General features: G+C 44.4%; 2 protein-coding genes across 5 annotated transcripts in view; one reads left to right on the top strand and one right to left on the bottom strand.

Annotated features, from left to right (window-relative positions):
- NRAP (nebulin related anchoring protein) overlaps positions 1-3,495 on the top strand; it is a 54,907-nt gene extending 51,412 nt beyond the window's left edge. For all 4 annotated transcript variants that reach the window (XM_009277877.2, XM_009277880.2, XM_009277879.2 and 1 more), the window contains 4 exons: positions 366-473; positions 1,138-1,449; positions 1,685-1,837; positions 3,077-3,495. In XM_009277877.2, coding sequence (XP_009276152.1) covers positions 366-473; positions 1,138-1,449; positions 1,685-1,837; positions 3,077-3,178 — 675 coding nt within the window. In that variant the 3' untranslated portion in view covers positions 3,179-3,495. The remainder of the gene's footprint in view (positions 1-365; positions 474-1,137; positions 1,450-1,684; positions 1,838-3,076) is intronic.
- Positions 3,154-20,971, bottom strand: HABP2 (hyaluronan binding protein 2). The gene is made up of 13 exons (XM_019471645.1): positions 20,924-20,971; positions 18,610-18,646; positions 13,410-13,538; positions 12,169-12,279; positions 11,601-11,717; positions 11,088-11,207; positions 9,928-10,099; positions 9,393-9,487; positions 9,017-9,263; positions 8,000-8,142; positions 7,516-7,650; positions 5,861-6,006; positions 3,154-4,960 (listed from the first exon to the last, which is right to left on the bottom strand). Exons 1-13 carry the CDS (start codon positions 20,969-20,971, stop codon positions 4,784-4,786), a joined length of 1,677 nt encoding a protein of 558 aa, XP_019327190.1. The 3' UTR covers positions 3,154-4,783.
- Between the last annotated feature and the right edge of the window lie 1,572 nt (positions 20,972-22,543).

Raw genomic sequence — 22,543 nt, 5'->3', positions numbered from 1 at the left:
TGCCATGAAACCCAAGACACTGCAAGTGGATGAATCAAAAGAGAGAATAAGGGCAATATCAATGCAATATTGATGTGACTGATGCATCACAGTTTCTAATAGAAATTAAATCACATCAAAACCAACCACATTCAAGTACAAAAGGAAACCCTGGTGGCACTTTTCAGATGAGGCATTTTATCATTATAGTGAATAGAAAAGAAGTTGAAGTGCTATAGAACTGGATCAAAACCTTGGAGATGGTACTGATGACTCTTGATACAAATAAGCCCAGTAGGATAAAACATTTATTATTGCATTTATGGTACTGCATTTAAGAAACTGCAGGGGGAAATGACTGTTTTCTTCTTTTCTTTTCAACACAGAAATTGTATAAAACATCTTGGGAACAGACAAGGGCATCTGGCTATGATTTTAGGATTGACGCCATCCCGTTCCAGACAGCAAAGGCTTCAAGAGAGATTGCTAGTGATGTAAGAATTGTTCTGTTTCAAACACTTCCCAGCTCTCTTCCCATGCCATCCCCATGCTGTAAAAATGGGTGAATTCTGATATAAGTGAACCTTGTTCTGGTTTGGAAAATTGGTGACCCAGTGAAACCAAGTGCTGGTTAAGTGCAAAGATTTCCAACTAAAGGCTCCCATTAATAATGTCCAATACCAGGCTGCTCTGTTTCACTTCAAAGAGTTATTCTTGGGAAGGAAGCATATTACGATGTAGTTAAATAAAATAGGTACTAAGCTATGAATAGTTAAAGCATGGTCTAGAATAAAGTGAGTCACCTTTGAACACAGAAGACCACAGTTGGCAAGAAAGCTGAAGATGGAGGAGCTTCATTGCTTGAGCTGTGTATTGGGTGCGCCCAAGAGTACAACAATAAGAGGACCTCTGATTGCTTTTGAGAGATGAGTATTTTGGGCTCCCTAAGTCTTTCTACTCCTTTAAAAATTAGCACAAAGGGCATTCTTCTAAAGTGTCTTGTTAGATTAGGAGATATAGTTTGATATCAAACAAACCCTTGGTCTTTGTGCACTACAGGAAGCATTACTGATAGCTAGGGGAGGGTAAGTTATTTCATAACAGAATTTGAAGGTAATCTGAATGTGAAAATGAGATTTTCCTCTGCAATTCCTGCAGTACAAATACAGAGAAGCCTTCCTGAGAGACAGAGGCCAGCAGATTGGATTCCTCAGTGCAAACGATGATCCCAAAATCAGGCATGTCCTCAGAGTGGGGAAACTCCAGAGTGACAACCAATACAGGAGTGGATATGCCCAAAACAGGGCACAGTTCCAGAGTCACCTCAACCAGCCAGGATTCCTCCATGCTAAGAGAAGCCAGCAGCTTGCAAGCAATGTTAACTACAGGCAGCCTTTGCACCAATACTCTTGTGATCCTGAGCAGCTAAATGTGAGGCATGCAAAGCAGGCCTACAAGCTGCAGAGTGATGTAAGTATAGCTGAGCGATGCTGTCCTTCCAAGTGCTAGGAGCTGTCTGTGGCAATGTGCTTTGCAGACCTTACCTATCAAAAAAATCATATTCTTGAAAGAACTACACTCTGTTTGCTGAAAATGAATAATTTGTTTATTATTGACTCTGTTGCTCTTTATATGCTCTCTCTTGAATACCCAGGGCATGTGGTTTGATTAGAGCCATACACTGGTGTATGTTTCATTCTCTCAGGTAAAATACAAGTCTGACTTGAACTGGCTCAGAGGCATTGGCTGGACTCCCCCAGGTTCTCACAAAGTTGAAATGGCGAGAAGAGCTGCTGAGTTGGCGTACATTCGAGAAATGGGATTGCAGGGTGCTTCTACTCAGTATGGACCTGGAGTTGTAAGTAGAGTAAACCATTCTTCTCACAAATTCCAACAGCTCTGCTCTCTAGAAGGCAGACAGGCACACATCCTGTTTAATGCTTTTGAATGCTCCCTGAGGTCTACAGTTCTCCCCATTATTTGAACCGAATATGTATACTTCCCTCACAAAGCTTTGTGGCTTTGTGTACACCTTAATTTGAAGGAACCTCTCAAGAGAATTCAGCACTGTCATGGCTGAGGAATTCCTGTAGGGACTAGGAAGTGCCACGGGATAGGATTTACTTATCCTATAGGATGTGTTTCCCTTAACTTGTGGATGTTGTCACATCCCTAAGTGTCCTGGTACCTCCATGGAAAGCAGAAGTAGAGGTGGCAGGGACTACCTGTACAACTCGCCTTCTCTTTTCCTAATTTCAGCAAGACACATCTGTGTTGCTGTGTAATCTCCACTGGCAACTGTATTGACAGGCTCAGTGTAGACTCCTAACAGTATAATGTGTGCTGTGGGAGGCTCCCCAGTACTGCGGGAGGCTTTTTGCAAAGGGGGAGTGCTCCAGCCTCCTCCATCTCTGTCCAGCCCAAGATGCAAGAAATTACAAGCTGGGACCTTCCAGGTTTTCCTTCTCCCTGCCTCCACAGGGATGACTCCCAATCTGGTGTCCCAGCAGAAGAGAGCAAAAGTCCGTACAGGGAGTTTGTAGACCCTACAGTTAGGAAGCATTTAGTTACAATAAAAGAGAAGCTCTGCACTTTAAATACTTGTTTCATTTAAGTTTTAACTTTGGCAACAAGTCAAACAATAAGCCAGCCCAAGAGAAACAGGACATATCCATGATTCACATTCCCGTCTGAAAAGTTACTCAGGAAATAAATTATAACTGTGGTTGAGGAATGCAGGCAGTATCTTCTTAAGTCCTACATATGATAATGATCTGATGGTCCCAGGGAAATCTACAGGTGTGCAATCCCCCTGGAACTTGCTGGTTTGCTCTTTATTTAGGGCTCAGATTAGAAATTAGGACTTGAGCACATTCAGTCCTTCGATATGTGTAGTATCTAACTTACATGAATGGCTCCGTTTTTTGCACTTTTCCATTGTAGAGATTTGCTCAGTGCAGAGCAGTAATTCAGATTTTGCTCATTTGATTGCCACTTGAGGTAATTTTTAATATACAAATATTTTTATAGCATAATTGTTAAAACCTTCTCCTGTCCACTGGCTGTCTTCACAATTTAGTTGGGCTTGATTTAACAGGACCAGTTGGAGACGGAAGGATCTCAGCAGGTCACAGTCAACCCTGATGCTTCAGAAATTCTGCAAGTCAAGAGAAGGAAAATGCAGCTGTATCAGAAGTAAACAGAAACATGACATAACACAAATAGATTTTCATCTTTTCCTGCAAATCCTGTAGCTTTTCCAGTTTTCTGGGAAGAACAATAGATGGCATCTAAGAACTTTTTGTTTTAAAAAGCAACCTAAACATTGCATTTATAACATCTTTCTATTTTTGTGTGGATATTTTATCACTGTATGTATTACAGAATCTGATATTTATTAAAAGCTGTAAATGAAATTAGTACTAGGTGACTGGCAGGCTCAACTTTGTACTACAGATGAATGAACCTGATGGGTAGAATATAAAATAATTTGTAATGAATAAATTGGATGAATCTTATTCCACACTTGTAATCTTTGGAGATTTTTATGTTCTTGGATTATTGGCACCATTGACCTAAGAGAATACAAAAGCGTGATTCAGGTGGTTTAACAGATGAACAAGACAAAGGCCAGTGGAAGCAAAGTTATCTTTGACTAACCAAGGGCATGCCTTTTAGCAGACATCAGAGAATTTGTTCTTGATTAACAGGATGTATTCAGATCACAATTAGTTCTTCAGCCTTTTTCAAATCTTCCAAAGCAAAAAATCAGAATTAGTTTGTTAGAAATTATGGCAATAGGGGTAGCTATTGATAGATTAGGTAGCTGCTTAGAGGAGGTTGTAAACCCTGGAATTCAGATGAAAAGGACATTACTATTTTAACGAATTGACTCTTCACAAATATGTCTATTCTTTATATCCTGATTTGATACCAATCCCCTGTTTTTCAAATTTCTGTATAGGGTTGCAGAATCATTGGGAAAAAATATACAATTTGACTTGCAAAACTTGTGAAAACCCAAGAATTATCCAATAGCTTTAGACCCATTTTTTAAATGGTATTTAATATCCCCTACATCTCACTGGTATGAATTGAAGTTAAGCCCATATATACTATTGTAGATCTGGAGCATAATAAGTAATTATCCTCTAATCAGGAATAAAGTGGCTAATTCTAATAGTGATTTTTTTTGCTTTTTCAATCTGGAATGCATCACTGATGGAATTTGTGGTTATTTGCCCTACAGATGTGCTTTTAAAAATAATTCTCCTGCCTGATCCTCCCTCCTCAGATAATTCCAATGGCCGCAGTCTTGAAAACATAGGTACATGATGATTTTTATGTATGTGAAAAACGGCACTGGCTTTAGGAGCGCACACCAATAGCTTTGAGGTGTCAGGGTCCGATGAGTGCAGAAAAAACACACCTTAGCCAGGGGCATGAAGGTAAGAGGGAAAGGGTGGCAGCAGCTGAACCTGCAGAATTTTCAGGGCTTGAAAAGCAAAACTGGAAATACTGGCAAGTGTGGTTCTGATTGATTTGGGGCAGAACTGGAGTTGCTTTGCTTTCTGATCTGTTTTGCCTACAAAATGTGGGCTTATTTCAAAGACCCCAACAGGAAAACTGTCACTGACGTTCTAGCAAACACTCTAAGGCTATTTTCAAGATGGTGATGAAGGATGCCCCATGTAGGCCATGAGGAAATATCAATAACATTTTTGGTTGAAGAGAAGGCATTTGGGGAAATGATAAAAATAAGTAAATATCTCAAGCTTACCATTTGTCATTCCAAAGCTGTCTCCTAATGAAGTGACCTTGACTCAGACCGAATTTTGGATTTAATCCAACTGAGAAATGTTGTCACCTGGGTATAAACTCCTGGCTTGTTTTTTAACCCACACCCATCACCCCAGCTCACAAGGCCATATACATAGTAGGAGCCATTTTCTACACAAGTTAGTGGGCCTCCGGAGTCTCCCTGATGAGAAAAAGCACACATGTTCAAAACATGAAGCAAAATGTTAACCAAAATAAGAATGCTCCTCTCCCATCGTAAGACTTTGAAGCTGTAATGATGTTTTTTTCCTATGGGATGTACCATCAGATGCTGCTCGGTTCCTGAATAGACTTGCAGTTCTGGAACCAGGTCAAATGATACCAAACTTTTTGGATGTAAGTTTTTGTTTGTTCAAGTCTGTGACATATATCTGACAAGGTCACATGAAATTTCCCAGGCATGAAATTACCAGGCATTCAGAGCCTGAGCTCAGAAAAGTAAAGATGTGATCCTTGGCATAAATGAAAGCACTTGATCTCTCCCACACCCCTCAAAATAACTTTATTCTGAGTTGGTTGGTCTCATTTTTTGTTTTATTGGTGATTTCTATTGCAAAGTATGCTTGCAGTGGTAGTTTGCACCTCAGGAAGCATTGTTCAAACTCTGCCCTATCTTACAACAGTATAAATATGAACCTGCTTCACATTTGTACTAGCTGTAATGAAAAGAAATATCAGTCCTGACTTTCCCTGCAAGTCTTAGCTCTGATAGTGAAAATCAGATTAGAATTGGTGCTCATGGCAGAGGCCATAATAAAATTGAGAGAAAAAAGGCAAGTTTTCAGGTTATTATGACAAACTGCCTCAGAAGCCAAACTTCCCAGGCTAGTCTCTAGCTTCCATAGATCTGCCTGTGGCTGACAGTGACAACATTAGCTCTAGGGATATACATCTCAAACTGTACTGAAGAAAGACGATGGCTGTTGAAATACACTGATGGGAGAAAAAGATACATATGCAGCACCCTGCCAAAGCTATTACTCTGCACAGCCTGACTATTTACACAAAAAATTAGTGTTCAAATACAGAAAAAGCAACAGACCTGACAAGAATCGGCTCTGGGTCTCTGAAGATTTCCTGCACAAAACATGCTTTCATCCAGTATGTGATCGTATGATCTGGGTGCATTGCATTTCCTTTGCGAAATCAGCTTGACATTGGCATCTAACAGCTGACGGGATACTTCATCTACAGGATGTGCACCAAAAAAATGGCGTCACCTTCCTCCCAATCCTGTTACATGTTGTCTTTGTTCAAAATAGGAGCTTGCTTGCCATTTGGATAGGAAAGGGGAAGAGCAGGGGGGATGCATGGGCTAGCCTGGGAAGAAACGAAGTATCTATCATCTGAAATGATAAGGGTTAGAGTTGGAGCCCGGAAGCTTCACTCAGGACACCGAGTTGTTGCCTGAACAAAAGCAAAATCAGGTATTCAGAATTTGGGTCCGGTCAGCTCTACCCATGTAATCCAGCTTTTCAAAGGTGCTGGTTGTCTGCAGCTCCCGTGGGTCCCAACAGGACTTGGAGCTGCTCAGCACTTCTCAGACTGGTGCCATTAGATGTTTTAACACGCAGGCTAATGAAACAGTTGAAAACTGAAAATCATACAATATTTAAAGGCAATGATTAGTTATAGCGAATCTAAAGACATAACTTGACATCTAAAGGCAATAGCCAGAGTTTCAAAGCACTGCATCTGTAGATAATTAAAGGTGGTTTATAAGTTTGGTTCTGCTTGAGTTTCAGGAAATATTCCATTTCTGCAGTGATTTCCTGAAATGCTAATAATAGCTCTGCTCAAAGAAGGAGCCATCTAGTTTGAACACGTACAGGGTACTTGATATTCTTTGTTGGGGAAAAAAAAATTTTCCCCGCACCCTTTTTAAGAGAGACTTTTTATTTGGAACTTTTAAAAAATGTCCATTAAATTCTGTTGGTGCATTCTGATCAAATGAACACGCTTGTCTCTTGTGGACTTCAATGAGAATTACATCAGAAGGGAGAATTTGGTCCTATGTATCGCATCAGGCTGTATCAGTCACAAAGCACTAGGACACCTACTGCAGCCTCAGTGACACATTTTCCTTCTGTGGTTGCTTTACAGCAACACATCAATCAGAACATGAGAAAATGCATTTTTCAGAAAATTGCCATTATCTTTTTTTAAGCATAGTAATTTCTCCCCTTAGGATTTACCGCGGGCAAGAAAGGTTTTGGATAGAGCTGGTTGAACTTGAAAAGCTTTGGATTTTTTTTATTTTTTCAGCGCATCTGAAGATCCAGATGCTGCTTCTGAAAAGCTTTATCTGACCCAATGGGCTGGAAAACCATGTGAAAGTTCCCATCTTTCTTGGTCCTGTCTTGAAACACACAAACTATACAATAGCCTCTCTCTTGATACCTTCTTGCTTCTATTGCTGGCTTCAGATGAAACCATGACATGGTGTGTCAGGTGATAAGCAAAAAAAATGCGTCGGGGATTTTTTCAGAACTCTGAAATGTTTGGTTGGTCTAGCAGTTGGAGATTTCTGCTAATGAGTAATTTCCAGGGCAGGGTTTTGCCGTCCGTAGTTTTGAATTCCATGTCTTGGTTTCACTAAGTGCCTAGGTCTACATTTGGGTCTGGCAATTGCTACTGAAAGTACCAGCCCACCTTGCCATGGAAGTACCCACCAAAATCCAGCTAGCCCATAAATACCTGTCTCTGTTATGCCCCATCCAGAAATGAAGCAGTCAGTCCCAACAGGAAAGAAGAAATTAGGCAGACATGCTGTTTTCACATATTTCGTTTCCACTGCACAGTGACCATCAACTGGCTTCAATTTAAGTAGGGCTGGAGAGAAGATAAACAACAACAAAAAGTATTTTTAGCTAATTTTAATCCCTAACCATCATTATCAGTCTGTGACTCAACCATCTACAAAGCTGCATATACCTGACATGCTACTTGCACTACATGCTGGACCTGCCCCTATTTTTTTACCTCCTCCCACCAGTGACTTCTGCCTGCCCATCACAATTCACATCCCAAAGATTCAAATGGGTCTAAACCACAATTTGGCCTAATTATTTCCAGAATATATTCTCAATGGGAATTTTACATTGACTTTAGTTGGAGAGAAGCGCTTCAAACAACTGAGGTTGGAGGTGAGCCACATGAATATTCAATAAAAGGGATTTACCAATATCATTGTGTGGGACATCGTCCTTCTGTCTGTATTTGTAATGTACGATGATCTTCTCCACATCAAATATTTGCTCTTGACGCTCTCTCTTCTTGAGGTCTTGCTTTCCAAGGGCTACTTGGAGATTTTCTGCTGGTTGGCTGCAAAAAAAAAAGTAAATTACATGCAGACATTGTCTATCAGTGTTGGTGAAAATCTGCATCTTTAGTATCTGGAAGTCAAAATATTGCTTCCTGTTGTAAAGCATGGCCAGATTTCCTAAGATTGTTATAGGAGGGCTTAGTCAGGGAAGTGGTGGTGTTGGACAATACATATGCTCTTAACTTGTTGCAGTGATGAAATAAAATGATTTAAAGCTGCATGAATACTCTTTTCTTTGCATTTTGGGGCAGAGTAGCAGTGTGCACACAGTCTGTTACAGTGGCTGTGACGATGAGTGGTAACTCACAGAGCCATGGGAGTACAATTGCTTGCCATTGTCTGGGCATACTTAGAATCATCTGTGCTGGAATAATCTCCAGTGTGTAATTTACTAATTTCCAAGGATAGTGGTTTCCAACCTGTTCAACAAAAATGTTGAAGGAAATGTCATATTCTAAGCTAGCTGGCACATAAACAATTGAAAGTGAAATATTTTGGCTGTTGTGGAGATCTTAATTATGATGCAATATATGATGTTGCTTATGGTATCCCAATATCCCCTGAGGTTTTCATGGAGTCCTTCTTTCATACGTTGCAAAACTATGTTACTTTCCTCCTTTTTTCTTCTCACACAACTATTTTAACTTATTTTAGGTGAGTGGGGGATAAGTTTAATTTGTTATTCCAGCAAGCACCAATTTTAAGTACATGTATATTTTCATGTACGTGTTCATTTTTTCACATGTATGTTTTCCTTTCAATTTGATTCCCAGCAATCATTTGGATTGCAAATAATTTGGATTCCAAACTGTCTTTAATAACCATCCTGATTTTTATACGTTTATCTACCCTAGGCATAGGACATGCACATACTCAATGCAGTGCCCAGCAGTAAGAACCCAGCATGCTTTAATTAACACTCCACCACAGAAATGTCTGCTCCTTTTTGAAGTCTTTATCTGCAGAGATGCCATCCAGGGATGTTTGCCAGCTGTAGTCTTAGCTCCACCATAGATCCTCTTGAGTGTCCTTTGAATTTCTGGTTGTCCACATGTTTTGAATATTTCATTTGATCCAGGTGGGTCTGTTGGGCTGTCTGTTGGCCATGGGCTCTCTTCAGCTGCATTAGAAGAGACAGCAGACGTATAATGCAGAGGTAATATCAGACCAGAGGAGTTAAGTAACAGGGGGTCACCTGCTGCTCTGGACCATCTACACGCTGCCAAACAGCTCACTTCTAATTCTTTACCTGTTCCTGAGCAGGGTGAAATGTCACAGAAGTCCCATTCCACTTTGTGATTTTTTCCAGTGTAGCACCAGGGTTTTTCATCCTCATCGGGATTCCTGAAGGGAACAGTTGAGAGCATCAGCCAACGGGAATGGGGAAATCTCCACGAAACCAGCGAAGGAGCTGAGGATGCTTAGGGGAGCAGCCTCATGCTCCCATATGACAGCCAAACTTCCAAAGATACTCTTTCATAAGATTTGACAAAGAAGACGCCTGAGATGAGGGAGTGGGACTTCTGCCATTTTACTATCCCCATACCTATCTTAACCCTAAGAAAAATGAGGGACTGATTCGGGGAAATGAGGGCTGCTTCTGGAAGCCTTACATCAGCACAGTGACTTAGGGAATGCACCTCTAACATCCTGGTATTTTATAGACAGGCAGTGTCTAGAAAGATGCGAGATCTTAACACCATCAGTTTGCCAAATTCATGAGCAGTTTGTCCTCAGTGCTCTCTTTGATATAGACCTTTACAGTTCCTTCTTCAAAATATTACCTGCAGAAGTTATGTTCACCAATGCCATAAGAGTCAGCATCCTCCATAAAGGCATTAATAGGGTAGTCCAAGAGAATATGGGAATTCCAGTGCAGGCAGGTCTTGCCATTCACTGCTTGGTTCACTCTTCCTCTGTACATAGAGGAGGCCTCTTCATAACAATCATCCAGTCCTGTAGGAAGACAATGCTGATATGAAAATGACTTTTGTGTTGTTCCTTGCCCAAAGTGGTTCCTCTTCCTTGCCCTACGTTCATTTTATGGAGGATCAGAAGGACCTACTGGGTCATGCAGTGATATCCCTTATCCTACATAGGCCAGAAATAAGAGTAATGTCCCAACATCTGTCCAGCTTGAAGCTTGATTGACTTCAAATGCCTGAAACCTCTTTGCAGGGTAAAGACCTAGCAGCTAAGAGGTGTCTTAATGCCAAAGCAGAATCTCTTCATCAGTTCTGAGCAAGAAATGGTATTGGCAGGATTAGACAGAAGTGGGCACAGAGCTGCTAGGGCAATGGATGTGCCAAAAGGAAGGTTGTGGGGTTGTGAACCTAACCTGTAGGTGAGGTGGAGGAAAAGTCACCTGCAATATGGAGCAGGTAGTGGTACATGGAGTTTGAAGTACAATCAACTTTTAAAAGAGAAAGAAACAAATCCTTCTCCTTGGAAACACGTGTGGGGTGTGGTGCTCATGGTGGTGCTGCAGAGGCAGAAGGCTCTCCATGCAGGCTGAGGTAATCCCATGCCCTTGGCCACCCATCTGTGTGTCAGTGGCTGTCCCCCCAGCCTGGGGAGTCACAGGCAACTGGACATGAATCTTCACTACATCAGCTTTCGGCTGTTTAAGGAAAGTCCGACGTTTCTTCTCCATGGGACATGTGCAACCTCTGGGAAATGTGTGCTCGCTCATTATATAACAGTGGGACCTTGCAGAAACACACTTAGAAAACTTCATTATGGGAACTGTTTTGAGGCCCTTTGCTGATGATGGCTGCAGAAGTCAGCCTCTTCCTCTGACACTCTCCCTGAGCAGGCCAGTGCCCCGGGTGCAGTCAGGTACTTGGTGCGATGACAGCATCAATAAGTCTGACTGCAGGGTGAAGCCAGCCCTTGGCTGTCTGGAGGCTTCACCCCTACCCTCTCCCCTGGAGCTGTGACATACCGATCTCACAGAATCTCCCTCTGAAAGGTTCGGGGCACTTGCAGGTGAATTTTGATCTGATTCTGTGCCGTATGCAGATACCTCCATTTTTGCACGGGTTTGGTCTGCACGGTGAAGATGCTGGCAACATGGAAAACACAGAACAGCCTTGTCACTCTGCTTGAACACGATACAGCCACTTGCATGCCCGATGGAAACTGGGGAGAGCTCCCACTTAGCCTGTTGGCTTCAAGTCCTTACGAACTCTTGAAAACCACTTATCACTGGGGGTGTCACCAGTGAGTGAACCACCACCCTGTAAATCAAGCATGACTCATCACTGACCAGCCCCACGGGTGGGAGCCATAGCAGACTCAGGCTGAATGACTGTGGCAGGACCACCCTCTGTGGTGGGCTGCATGTGATGTCCCACTGCTGACTGTCTGTGCTGAGGCGACCTTGCTGTGCTGTCCCCACCGCAATTCACTCTGCGCCCCGCTAAGCGGAAGCCTTTTCTGATGGGGCTGTGCTCACCTTGTTGGCAGTCGGGCATCATGTAGGGGTGATTGCAGCTGCACTGAAAATAAGGTGGGGTTAATGTAATCAGGCAGTCTCCCCCACGGCACCTCTTCTCCAAACACATGTCCTTCACTGTGGAAAAAAGAGACACGAGGTACTCCATCAGCGTTTGTGTGTGCACAAGAGCTGTGCCCTCACAAGGATCATGGGAAGACACGCTTTCCCCTGATGCTCTGAGGAGGCTTTCATCTGTCTGGTGTGGACTTGGGATTTCCCTTCTTGTTCACATTATCTATGGGAAAAAATCTGCAGGACCGATGAGCAGCTCACCATTGCCCACCTGGCAGGGGATATAGGAGTGCTTTCTGCACACCTAAAGCTTATTTTACTGGATACCACTTTAGACAGACTTTGGTCTGGACAAGGAGCTAAGCATGAGACCTATGAACATGACTGCAGTGGGCTGTCAAAACCCTCACCTCAGCAAACAGTGTGTTTATAATGCCCTAATTCTATTGAGAGAGCTGTAACAATAACATTAGTTGCCAAAATAAGGAGTGTAAGTTAGCAGAAGAGCAATTACCTTTCTCGCACGTAGTCCCAGCATATGGCTTGGGGCAGAGACAGCTGAAGGTTCTTCCTCTGTTTTCACACCTACCGTTGTTCTTGCAGGGGTTGGAGGAGCATGGGTCTGCTAGGGTAAGGATGGAGATCTTTTAGTTTAACTTTCAGCTTCTCCACCTCCATCACTTGCTTTTTATTCTCACGTTTTCTGGCTGCAGAAGGCTGCCTTCCTGGCCAGAGCATCCTGTGTAACAGGTACCGCATTTATGCATCAGCTTATCAGCTGCAGGAGCAGCTATGAATTGCTGCAGAGCCTATTGCAAGCTATAACAGCTCATGGCTTTGGGTCTGGAGCTCCTCAGCTCCCTTTGCCATGTCTACGATGGAGCTGTAACGGGGCAAGTCCCTTCCTTTGCTCAGGGCCAGATTTGCCTCTATGGCAGGAGCAGAAGCAGGTGCCTTAAGAGCCAGAGCTGGCCCTGGGCATCTGCTTTCATACACTTAGTGTGGAGGGGTCTGGATTTGGCATTGCCCTGGTTGCAACGTGGCACTAAATCTTCCCTGGAAAAGCCATCCACCACCATTATACTATATAATACCCCTGGGTGGCTATTGCTGCAAGGGAGCAGGCACCAGATGAGAGTCACCTGAGTGCTGCTCCTTACACCACGCTCAACGTCTCCACTACAGTCCAGGCTGCCAGGAGCAATTGGTGTTGGGGACAGCCGCATACCAGCTCTGCTTTCTTTGTAGCAGGGGATAACCCAGGGGATGTTACAGGCAACTTCCCTGTCTGTCCTCTTGTGTTCCCTGAGCAATCTCAAGGATTCTTTCCTGATCTCCAGAAGTTTGGCAAAACAGAAAAAGAAAAGAAAAGAAAAACTCTGCAACTGAGAAAAAAGAAAAAAAAAGGAAACCTGCTCTGCATTTGGTTCCCAGCATAAATACAGAACATATATCCCATGAAAACAGCAATTACATCTTACAGTGTCTATAGACAAATAAGCCTGTGCTTTTTTGTAGTAGCAATCAGAAGTGTTCTGCATGATCAGAATCCATCCTGTGAAACCCAGAGATAAAACACAGGCTCCTTACAAGAGAAATACAAAGGAGAACACTGCAAACAATCCTCCTAACTCATCCCTTTGATGCAGGCATTTTGAGAGCAGGCGGGCAGCCGAGGCCTGCCACACTCACACTGCAAGCGCAGGGTTGGGATTTTACCCCTTCCTTGCCTACCTGCCCACCCCTCAGAGGTACCTTTTCTGGTATCGCTGTAGCCAAAATATGCCTCAAACCAGTCAGGGTCCTCTGAGGGCTGCTGCTGGAGGAAGGGATCCTGCTCCGGTTGTGTGTACTCATCGTAGTACTCATAGTTGTCAGCCTCGTCTGCAGGGAGGGGTGAGAAGAGGGTAGAAGAAGAGAGGAATTAAAACTTCTAGAAGCAGAGAAGGTATGTAAGAATTTATTCCCTGGGATGGACAGTCCTTTTCTCCTTCAGCTCATTTGGGATGTCAGTGGGTCTAGAGATTGCATCATCCTGAGGACCAAAGGTGCCGTTCAGGTCTTCCTTGGTGTGGGCAGAGCTCACCCAGCGCCTGGCATGGCCACCCCTGAGCACCGCTGGCCCCAGCTCTGCCCTCACTGCTGCTCCTGGAGGGCGCTGGGGCTCTGGCTGCTTAGCCGGCTCCTGCGGTGGCAGCTGGGACGCCCTGGAGGGGACGCAGGTGGGGGGGCTTTGCAGGCATGGGCACGAGCCCCCTGTGCAGCACCACAGCCAGGGGAGATGCTGATGGCTGTTGCCAGCACAGTGAGAAAAGGAGATCTGGATTCCTACAAGAAGGGGTTTTCTTTCTCCAGCTGCTTGGATCACCAGCATCACCACTGCTGCAGCGTGAGGCAAGACCTTCACTGGTGCACAGGTGCCTGCTGCGTGTGGGGACACAGAAACCCATTTGGAGGGAAATCGGAGGGGAGCGATGGCCCGAGGCACCTGCACACTTATGTGGCTCCCTGTCCACAAAACCCCTTTCGAGGAGCGAGGGCCTGGCACAGCAGACACGTGCTGAAAAGCCCATCCTTGTCTCAGCGGAGCCTGCAGCCTCCCAGCAGCCAGCATCATCCCTGGGAGCCTGTTGCCGGCGGGACCTGCAGCTTTGCCTGCCTGCGTTTGGGGGGGCCGGTTGATTAAAGCAGGCTGGCAGCTCCTTGCACAGGTATGGCTGCTGCCGGTGGAAGGCACTCCGGTGTTTCAAAGACAAGCTATGGTAATGAGCAAAGCTAAGCTTCGTACAGAGACATTTTAAAAAGCTCTCCCCTAGGGCCGGACCGATGGCCCCATGGATAATGCTCTGCCTTGAACTGATTATCGACTGCATTATCTTAGTTTTCTCTCCTCATTCATTCGCTTGCAGCCTTTATCTTTATTCTTTCTTTGCTTCTAGAAAAAAAAAAAAGAAATTCCACTTTTGTACAATGGGTGTTTTATATTTCATATTAAAATAGAACTGTCTTTTTTTCTTCTTTTTTTTTTCCTACATGCCAACTCTCGTTTCTCACCAAAAAAAAAAAAAAAAGAGGAAAGTTTCACCTCATTTATTGCCATGTCAAGTCAAGACTCCTTTTCCTCAGCTCATTATTTCCACAGGAGCTGAGTCTCGACAGTGTGCAAGTGTTGCAGAAGTGTGTGCCTTGCTGAGGAACAGAAGGATCTCGCTGGAAGATAAGGACATTGTCTACAGTGAACAAAATTAAATTTAATGTGATGTAGTTAAGAAAGGAAAACAAAAAGAGGGTTTTGCCTGAAATGCAGCCTGCAAGCTCACTTTGTCGGAGGGGAGATTTTGCAAGCGGACTTGAGTTTGAGGGAATTGTCTGAAGGAGTCTGATTTTGTTTCCCCTGTTTATTTTCAAAATCTTAGTGGGGAATGTTGGCTTTTATTCCACAGATGCTTTAAAGAAGTATTCTGAAAGGTAGCCCTTTGTATAGAAAAGATACACCTGTTAAAATTTATGAAGGATGAACAGGGGAGTTACGGCTGCCAAAAGCAGACTGCAAACACGCCCAGCATGCTTTAGAGAGGCTGGTGAGGGCTCTCTTGAGTTGACAGAGGGAAAACAAGTGCTCCAAATGAGCACAAATAGCTAAGCCATTGTAGAAGCATCTACCATGATTTTTAAACCAACTGCTCAGTGTAAGTATGGTGTTAAGAAATGATGATACTGTCACTTCAGTTTGTTACATTGGCATCATTTCTTAGCAATGGATTAATCGTTTATTAACAACACTTATGAAATTACTTGTTGACCTATTGTGGACTATTTTAAGTGCATCTCTGCAGTAAAACCCAAGTTGGCCAAGATGCAATTCAAGTTTTGCAAGACGTCTGCTTCTGGCAGCTCTGCGAGGTGGAGGAGCACAAACCCCTGTTTGCACTGATGGGGCAGATGACCCCAGGCAGTTTTGGGACAGGCTAATGCACACCTGAGGCCAGGTTGGCACCCAGCAGCCCTCGAGGAGGGCACTTTCAGGTGGCCAGAGCTGAAGTTGAGTGGGCAGCACTGAGCAACCCCCCATGGGCTGGCAATTGCCATTAAGTGGGACTTTATGACCAAGCCGTTGAGTTAAGGGCACATGCAGAAAGGGCTCGGAAAACATCAGCAAACCCTTTTGGGTACGCTGGCCCCCTGTGTGAATAGTGGGAGTCAGGGCACTGAGCTGCCTGGTCGGGAGACCAGCCAAGGTGACGTGAGAGTGCAGCCGATCTGAGAAATCACCAGCTTCCCTGCTTTCTCCATTTACATCCCTCTTTATGAAACTGTGTAACAGAAATAGCTTCTATGGGTCACGTGAGTGATGCTTCCCATCTCCCAGCTACTCCGTGTCCTCCCCAGCCACACAAAGCAGTGAAAAACAAAGAATAGAAAACCCTGACTTGGGTACATGACATCAAACTAAAAGATGTCTTCTTATTTATCATTGCTTCGACACTAAATAACTATTTGGTTTCCACATCTCTTATTTAAGAAGTGCTCCCATTCCATTTTTTTAATTATTCATAACAAGCCATAGGTTTAGTAAAGCAAAAACAACAGTTTTTTTTATCTGAGCACATAATTAATGCACAAAGTCTGATACACTGGTTGATTTAAACATATTACTAAATCAGAGTGTTCATTCTTTGTAAGTGCTGGAAAACCTTAACATGCTTAAAAAAAGCAGTGATCTGACATTTGTCACTGAAATGTGACTATTACATGAAATTAAATTAGACATCCTGCATGCAAATTTTCAAAGAATAACTTTCCTCTGTGTAGTACAAAAAAATCCCCCCATAATTGATAGGCAGAGATTGACTTTTAAAGCTTCAAATCAGCTTTGAGGTCTGGGTGATCTTTTAAACTGTTCAAGCTTTCATCTGCAGTTTTTCACATTGCCAAGACCTGTCAATCAAGCGATGGATTTCTGATCAATATCCCCTTGTTCATTAGCTTACACGGGCTCTCTCTTATGGAGAGAACAGATACCCCAATGCCGGCAGTCACACTGTTTTCAAAACCTTCGCTGGATCAAGTCATGACTAATGTTCTGAGTGGGAAAGTGATGCATTAGGATGCCATCGAGTGACCTGAATTGCGAGGTAACTTTGTTGGACTGCAGTTGTCAAGATGAGTGATGTGCAAAGTTAAAGCCTATTGCCAACACGCATCAAGAGTGCCAGAAAGTACCCAGCGTTTATTCAAGCTCTCTGAACCTCTGGGGATTGACTGAAATCTGGCCTAATTTAAGCAGGATGAGTTTTCCTGCCACCTTTCTAAATACTTTTTGTCTCCAGCTCTGAGAATAATGTAGTGTTATTTTTATGAGGCTGACAACCTGACTGTATTTTAAATAATGAGATGCCCCCCATTTAATTCTGCAGAGATGAGACCTCAGGGTATTTCCTCCTTTCCACGTGGGCTGTGGCTGGGAGTATCTGCGGCTTCAGAAAGAAATTGCAAAAGAATTGAGAGCAGCAAGCCTTTCAAAGAGCTTTGTGGCTGTTACTTAAAAGCAGTTTTGCAGTGCCTTTTCCTTAGAGGGATGGGCACTGGGTGAAGGCGGCCGATGACGGCTGAAGGAGCGGGGACTCGCAGGAGGATAGGGAGCGGGAGATTGCAGGGACAGTGGAGGGACAGAGGTAAGGACCATAAAGCATAGGGAGAGGGAATGAATTAAGAAACTGTGAAAGCTCCACCACTGAAAAGCAAATCAGCCGGTTTACAAAAGGCTTGTGTGTAAAGCCTGAAGCCAGGTGCACGGCTCTGTGGTCAAATACTTGCAGAAGCTAAATACTGAGCTCAGATCCATGAATGATTTGGAAATTTGTTTTCCACACACATCGTGTTAGAAGAGCAACATTGATTTGGGTAAAGAAGCAGTGCTGTATGAGCTACAAGGCTGCTGGACTCGCAGGTTTGACCTGGAAGCCAAAATGCCACTGGAACGAACAGGAATGTGGCTGAATAATGAGTGCATAGTAAAAACCACACTCTTTTTTTTGCAGGAAAAGGAGCAAAATTAATTTAATACTTTATTAGCTATAAGTTATAAACTCAGACCTAAGAGCCACTGAAATCAAGAAAAGGAGGAGCAGGGCTTACCCACAAAAATACTAAACTTAGCAATAAAACCATAATCCTCTATGTGGACCAAGTAGGCTGTAAAAGGATGTAAAAATCCTCACACAATATCTACAGATCCTCACACCACATTCATCACAGCTTTTCTCTTATTAACATCTTTATGCTACATAACTTTCAACAATTTTTACTTGCATGAGCTTATAAACACTTTTTGAACTTTCTTGCACTTTGGACAAAACCTTGCAGAAATAAGTTCCACAGTTAGTTGTATGCTGCAAGGGAAAGTTAGCCTTCATTTATTTGACCTTCAATTTGCACGCACAGATAGACTCTTTGCTTATCGTTCTGTGAGGTTTGCAGCCCAGCACCATGACTTCTTCTCCAGCCCATGACCCACTGTGTCACCCATGGGTCCCCAAAGTTGTGTTGAGCACACGAGGCCACAGAGTAGCAGAAAGTCCTGGCTTGGGAAAGAGCTGTGAATTGCAGGTGCAGTCTAGGAGTACCCCATGATCAGCTTCAAATTGGTACAGCTGCTGTGCCTCTGTTTTGGGCTCCAGTGTGCCCGACACACTCCTGGCTGGCACCCGATGAAGTGTTGTCTCCTGCACTGACACAGAGCACATGTGGAGGTCTGAAAGTGCGTACCATATTACTTGTCCAAAGTCAAACAGACTTTCTACTTGATCACAGGCCTTATTTTAAGCTCAGCAAAGCTGTGCATGAAGTTAGTAAAACCCAGCACTGGGCACTAGCGAAGGCTCTTGATGGACCAGGTCACCAGCCTCTCAGTTTTGTATGCAGAAGTCAAAATGAAGGAATGGAAACCACTTACCATTCAGCAGGTCAGCCAGGAAGAAGAAATGGGAAGCCTGCAATAGATAAAAAAGGGCAGAGAGTCAGTTTCTGGAAAAACAAAAGCTAGCACAGAGCTTGGCTTACGGCACAAAGTTTCTGTTTGCCCCCAGTGCTGGACATCCAGATAAGCTCGTTATCCACTTTGGAGCTAACTGGGCTGGATTTTAAGAGCTTTTTCAAAATGTCTAACAAAATGTCTTAAAACTCCCACTGTTCCCAACAACCCACGTGGGAGCTCTGGCTTTTCTGAGCATCCAGCCCAAGTCACTGGGCTGGTGTGCTTTGGGAAAAAAGTTAAATTGCCTCTTTGCTTATTAAGTGACTGCGCACTGACTATTTGTCTAACTCCTCTGAGATACGGACAGAGGCCACGCTCCAGCCGGCTGCCAAAGCAGGAGGCTGGGATGTGCTCGGGCAGGGCAGACTGGAGTTTGGGCAGCGTGGCACGGCCTGGGAGCCTGCACCTGGTGCAGCCAGTGGGATCTGGACCTCTGAGCTGGAAGGCTGTCAACAGCCTTTGGATGGAGGAGAACATTTCTGGCACTTCCCGTGAGGAAATGCCATGTGTCCGACCTCCGACGTGGGGCTCCAGCTGTTCCTGTTCGGCTCATGATCAAGGGCAAGCGACAAAAGGGAACAGAAGAAGAAGGAAAACAGCTCTCAGCCTTTGAAGAGTGTGAGTGAGGCTTGTCTGAAGGGAGATGCACTGACTCCACACCGGGACGCATCCCCTGTGTGAAGATTTCAGCTCGCTTTCCCTCTTGCTCTAAATCCCAGCTGCAGACAGGATTACCTGCCTGTGACGAGAATACGTGTGCTAACAGTGGGTGTAAAGAAGGAGATTTGGAGCTGTTATTCTTCACCCCTCCCATGATTTGCCAGAAGAAAACGTATTTCCAAACAATTTAACACTCATAATCAAGACAGTATACATACACACACTCTAACATATGATTACTATGTGCACGTATGCATTGCTACAATTAACTGTAAATATACGCCCTGTTTAGTTGTGCATTATATATAGAAATGGTATATAGAAGAAAGACATACTCAGCTAACACTGGTTGTGACTAAGAACGGATGAATCAGAAGCAATGAATAAGAAACAGGACAAAAAAAGCTCAGAATTCACATTTGCGTATATTATCTGGAATATATAAATGAGTTTTTGCTTCAGGCACATTTGCGTCCCTCTTGTGTTTGAGCCAGGGAGAACAGACACTCCAGCGCTCCCTTTCCCACTGACTTTAATGAGAGCGATGTCCCCTGAACTGCTCAGTGGAGCCCCTTTCCAGGTGCACTTAAGTGAGCCACACACATACATAACTAAATCCTTTGCAGCTGGAAGGACACACACGCTCACACAATTGCCCCTCCTGAATGAGAGCAGAGATGACAGTAAATGAGAAGGTTGTAAAAGCTCTACCCTTGGTGTGTATGTTTCTTGAGTGCAGGTACAGGGTTCGTCAGATCCTTTGCCAGACCCTGGATGCAATGGAGACTGTAGCAGGAAAACGTCTAATTGCTCCATTTGCAATTAGTGGTAGCATTCATCCATAAACACAGACCAAAACAAACCCTGCAAGTGTACTCCTTTCTTCTGAAGGAACAGGTGAAACAAAAAGAACAAGGAAGCAGCAACGGGAGCAGGATGAAGCAAGAAACATTTCGTCTCCTTCCCCAGCTCTCTGCGGTGCCCTGTTGTGCTGTTTGCCTGATGGGGTTGGAAAGGGTTTGGAGGCAGAAGGGTTTGACTCAGCGAGGCTGCCCCTGCATTCGGGGCAGCTCTTTGCACCACACTGGAATGCCAGAGGGTTTCAGCCCAGGCTGAGTGAGGTGCAGGACGTGACTGCATCATGCTCTTCTGTGCCTCAGTTTCCCCCAGCTGTAGAGCAGAGATGATTGATAGTCTCACAATGCCCAAGGGGATGGCTCACACACCAAGAAAAGAAGATGAGAGACCTAGCACTTTACTACTCTACTTTCTTTTCCAGGTCACATACCTACCCCTCCCGTCCAAGCACTCCTCCATGCACAGAGCTGACTGTGAAAGGACAGATACCCTAAACTGTCTCTTGCAATAAACTGGTGCTCTATAAAATGTGCAGGTTTCCAGTAACATCCTTCAGAGCAGGCAGTGGCTTGTACTCTGGGGTGGCTGAGTCCCAAATTTTGATTCCTGATTTTGGATGAAAGCCTCTACCTGCTGCCACAGTACAAATGTTACTGGGAACAAAAGCTCCTGGAGCCCCGGCATGGAGAGTCCAAGAGTTAAACGCAGTCTTTACCGTAAGGCTCCGGTGTCCCGTTTTGTCCTGGAATTTTTTTCCCCTCATGCGCCTGTCACAAGCTGCAGCTGCGGAGCCACAGGGGACAAAAACCCAGGCAGAGCTGACCTCACAGCATCGAGACTTTTCTCCTCCCTTCTAAGGTCCACTGGACCACTCACCAGACCACACTGGTTTTGAAGCATTTTCACCCCCGTTAGCCAGCACAGGGCCAAGTTTTAGCCTTTTGACTCCCTGCATGAAGGGAGTGATGGTGTGCAGCAGTGGAGGGAGAAGCACTCGCCTCCTTCCCTCCTGCCCGCTTGAGCTCGCCCTTTCCTCCGTGCCATGAGGGGCTGTGGGATGCAGGATGTGGGATGTAGGATGCAAGATGTGGGATGTGGGATGCAGAAGGAAGCTGTTAGAAGGGGGGCACAGGTTAGGGGCTGCAGGGTGGGGGGGCTGCAGGATGGAGGCTGCAGGAGGGGGTACAGGCAGGGGCAGTGAAGGCAGGGCCTCCCGCCTGCAGTGCCGTATTTGCTCATGGCCAGCAGAGGAGGATCTTGTCCTTCCGACGAGGTGCAATACAGAGCCCAACCAGGAGCAGGATTCAAACAAAAGGAATTACGGGGGGGAGAGAAGAAATTAGGCTGTGGGGCTGGTTTCACCAGTCAGTCTCCTTGCTGCAGCTCGACACCGATACTTTGTGCGCTCTCTCAAGAGGGAATAAAATCGCTGGATCCTGTTCATAGCAGGTCCGCAGAGACGGGGGACGAAGCTGGAAGAATTTGCGGAGAGCAATTTTAAATTTTATTACTTTAGGCTCATAAAAAAGAAACCCTGCAAAAAAAAAAAAAATCTGGGAGAGACATTTTATATGGGTACCGGTGCATTGTTGAGTGTGGAGCCGATTACCTTTATAGGGCTCCTAGAAAAAATGGTGGAAAAATGGCTGAAATTCAAAATATCCTAATTTCACCTGACCTTTGTTGTCATCATCATTGTAATGATTAGCACTTCACCAAAGCTCTTCCTCCAAAGAACCGTCAAAACTTTGCTAATTAGGCTTTGTACCAAGGTTAAACACTGCAGATACATGATACTCTCCATTTTTCCATTTCAGCTCCTCAAGAAAGAGAGTCTAATGAAATGTAATAGATTTCAAACAGTAATGCCAGAACCATGAGCTTTCTTGGTCTCAGGACAGACTGCTACAGCTCTTTCTCAGACAAAAACGTCCAGTTAATCTCTGGCGATTCTTCCTGACTAAAGCCCCAAATTCAAGGGAAATTATTTACAGCTGCCAAGGGCATTCTGCAGTTGAACTGTTTATTGTGTCTCAGGTACCTTTGCTACCCCTTATTACAATCAAAATGAATAATTAAAACACAAAAGCAGGTGGAGAAACAGGCAGCACAAAGGCGACAACCCAGGGTTAGGCTGTGAATTTACATGTGTGCAAACCAGAAGTAATTCCAGAGAAAACAGTGTAGCTACTCAAGCTGATGTGACAGCCTAGCAAGAGGGATGCAAACTACCTCTACACATACACACACTTTGCAACAAAGCACTACAGGAGTGCAAACATTAGACTGCATTGGTAGGAATTGGCCTATTCACTTAATTGCACTAAAAGTTGTG

This window comes from Aptenodytes forsteri, unplaced genomic scaffold (genome assembly GCF_000699145.1).
Source record: "Aptenodytes forsteri isolate BGI_AS27 unplaced genomic scaffold, ASM69914v1 Scaffold15, whole genome shotgun sequence".
Taxonomy (NCBI): Eukaryota; Metazoa; Chordata; class Aves; order Sphenisciformes; family Spheniscidae; genus Aptenodytes; species Aptenodytes forsteri.
This window is presented reverse-complemented; position numbering and strand designations above follow the sequence as displayed.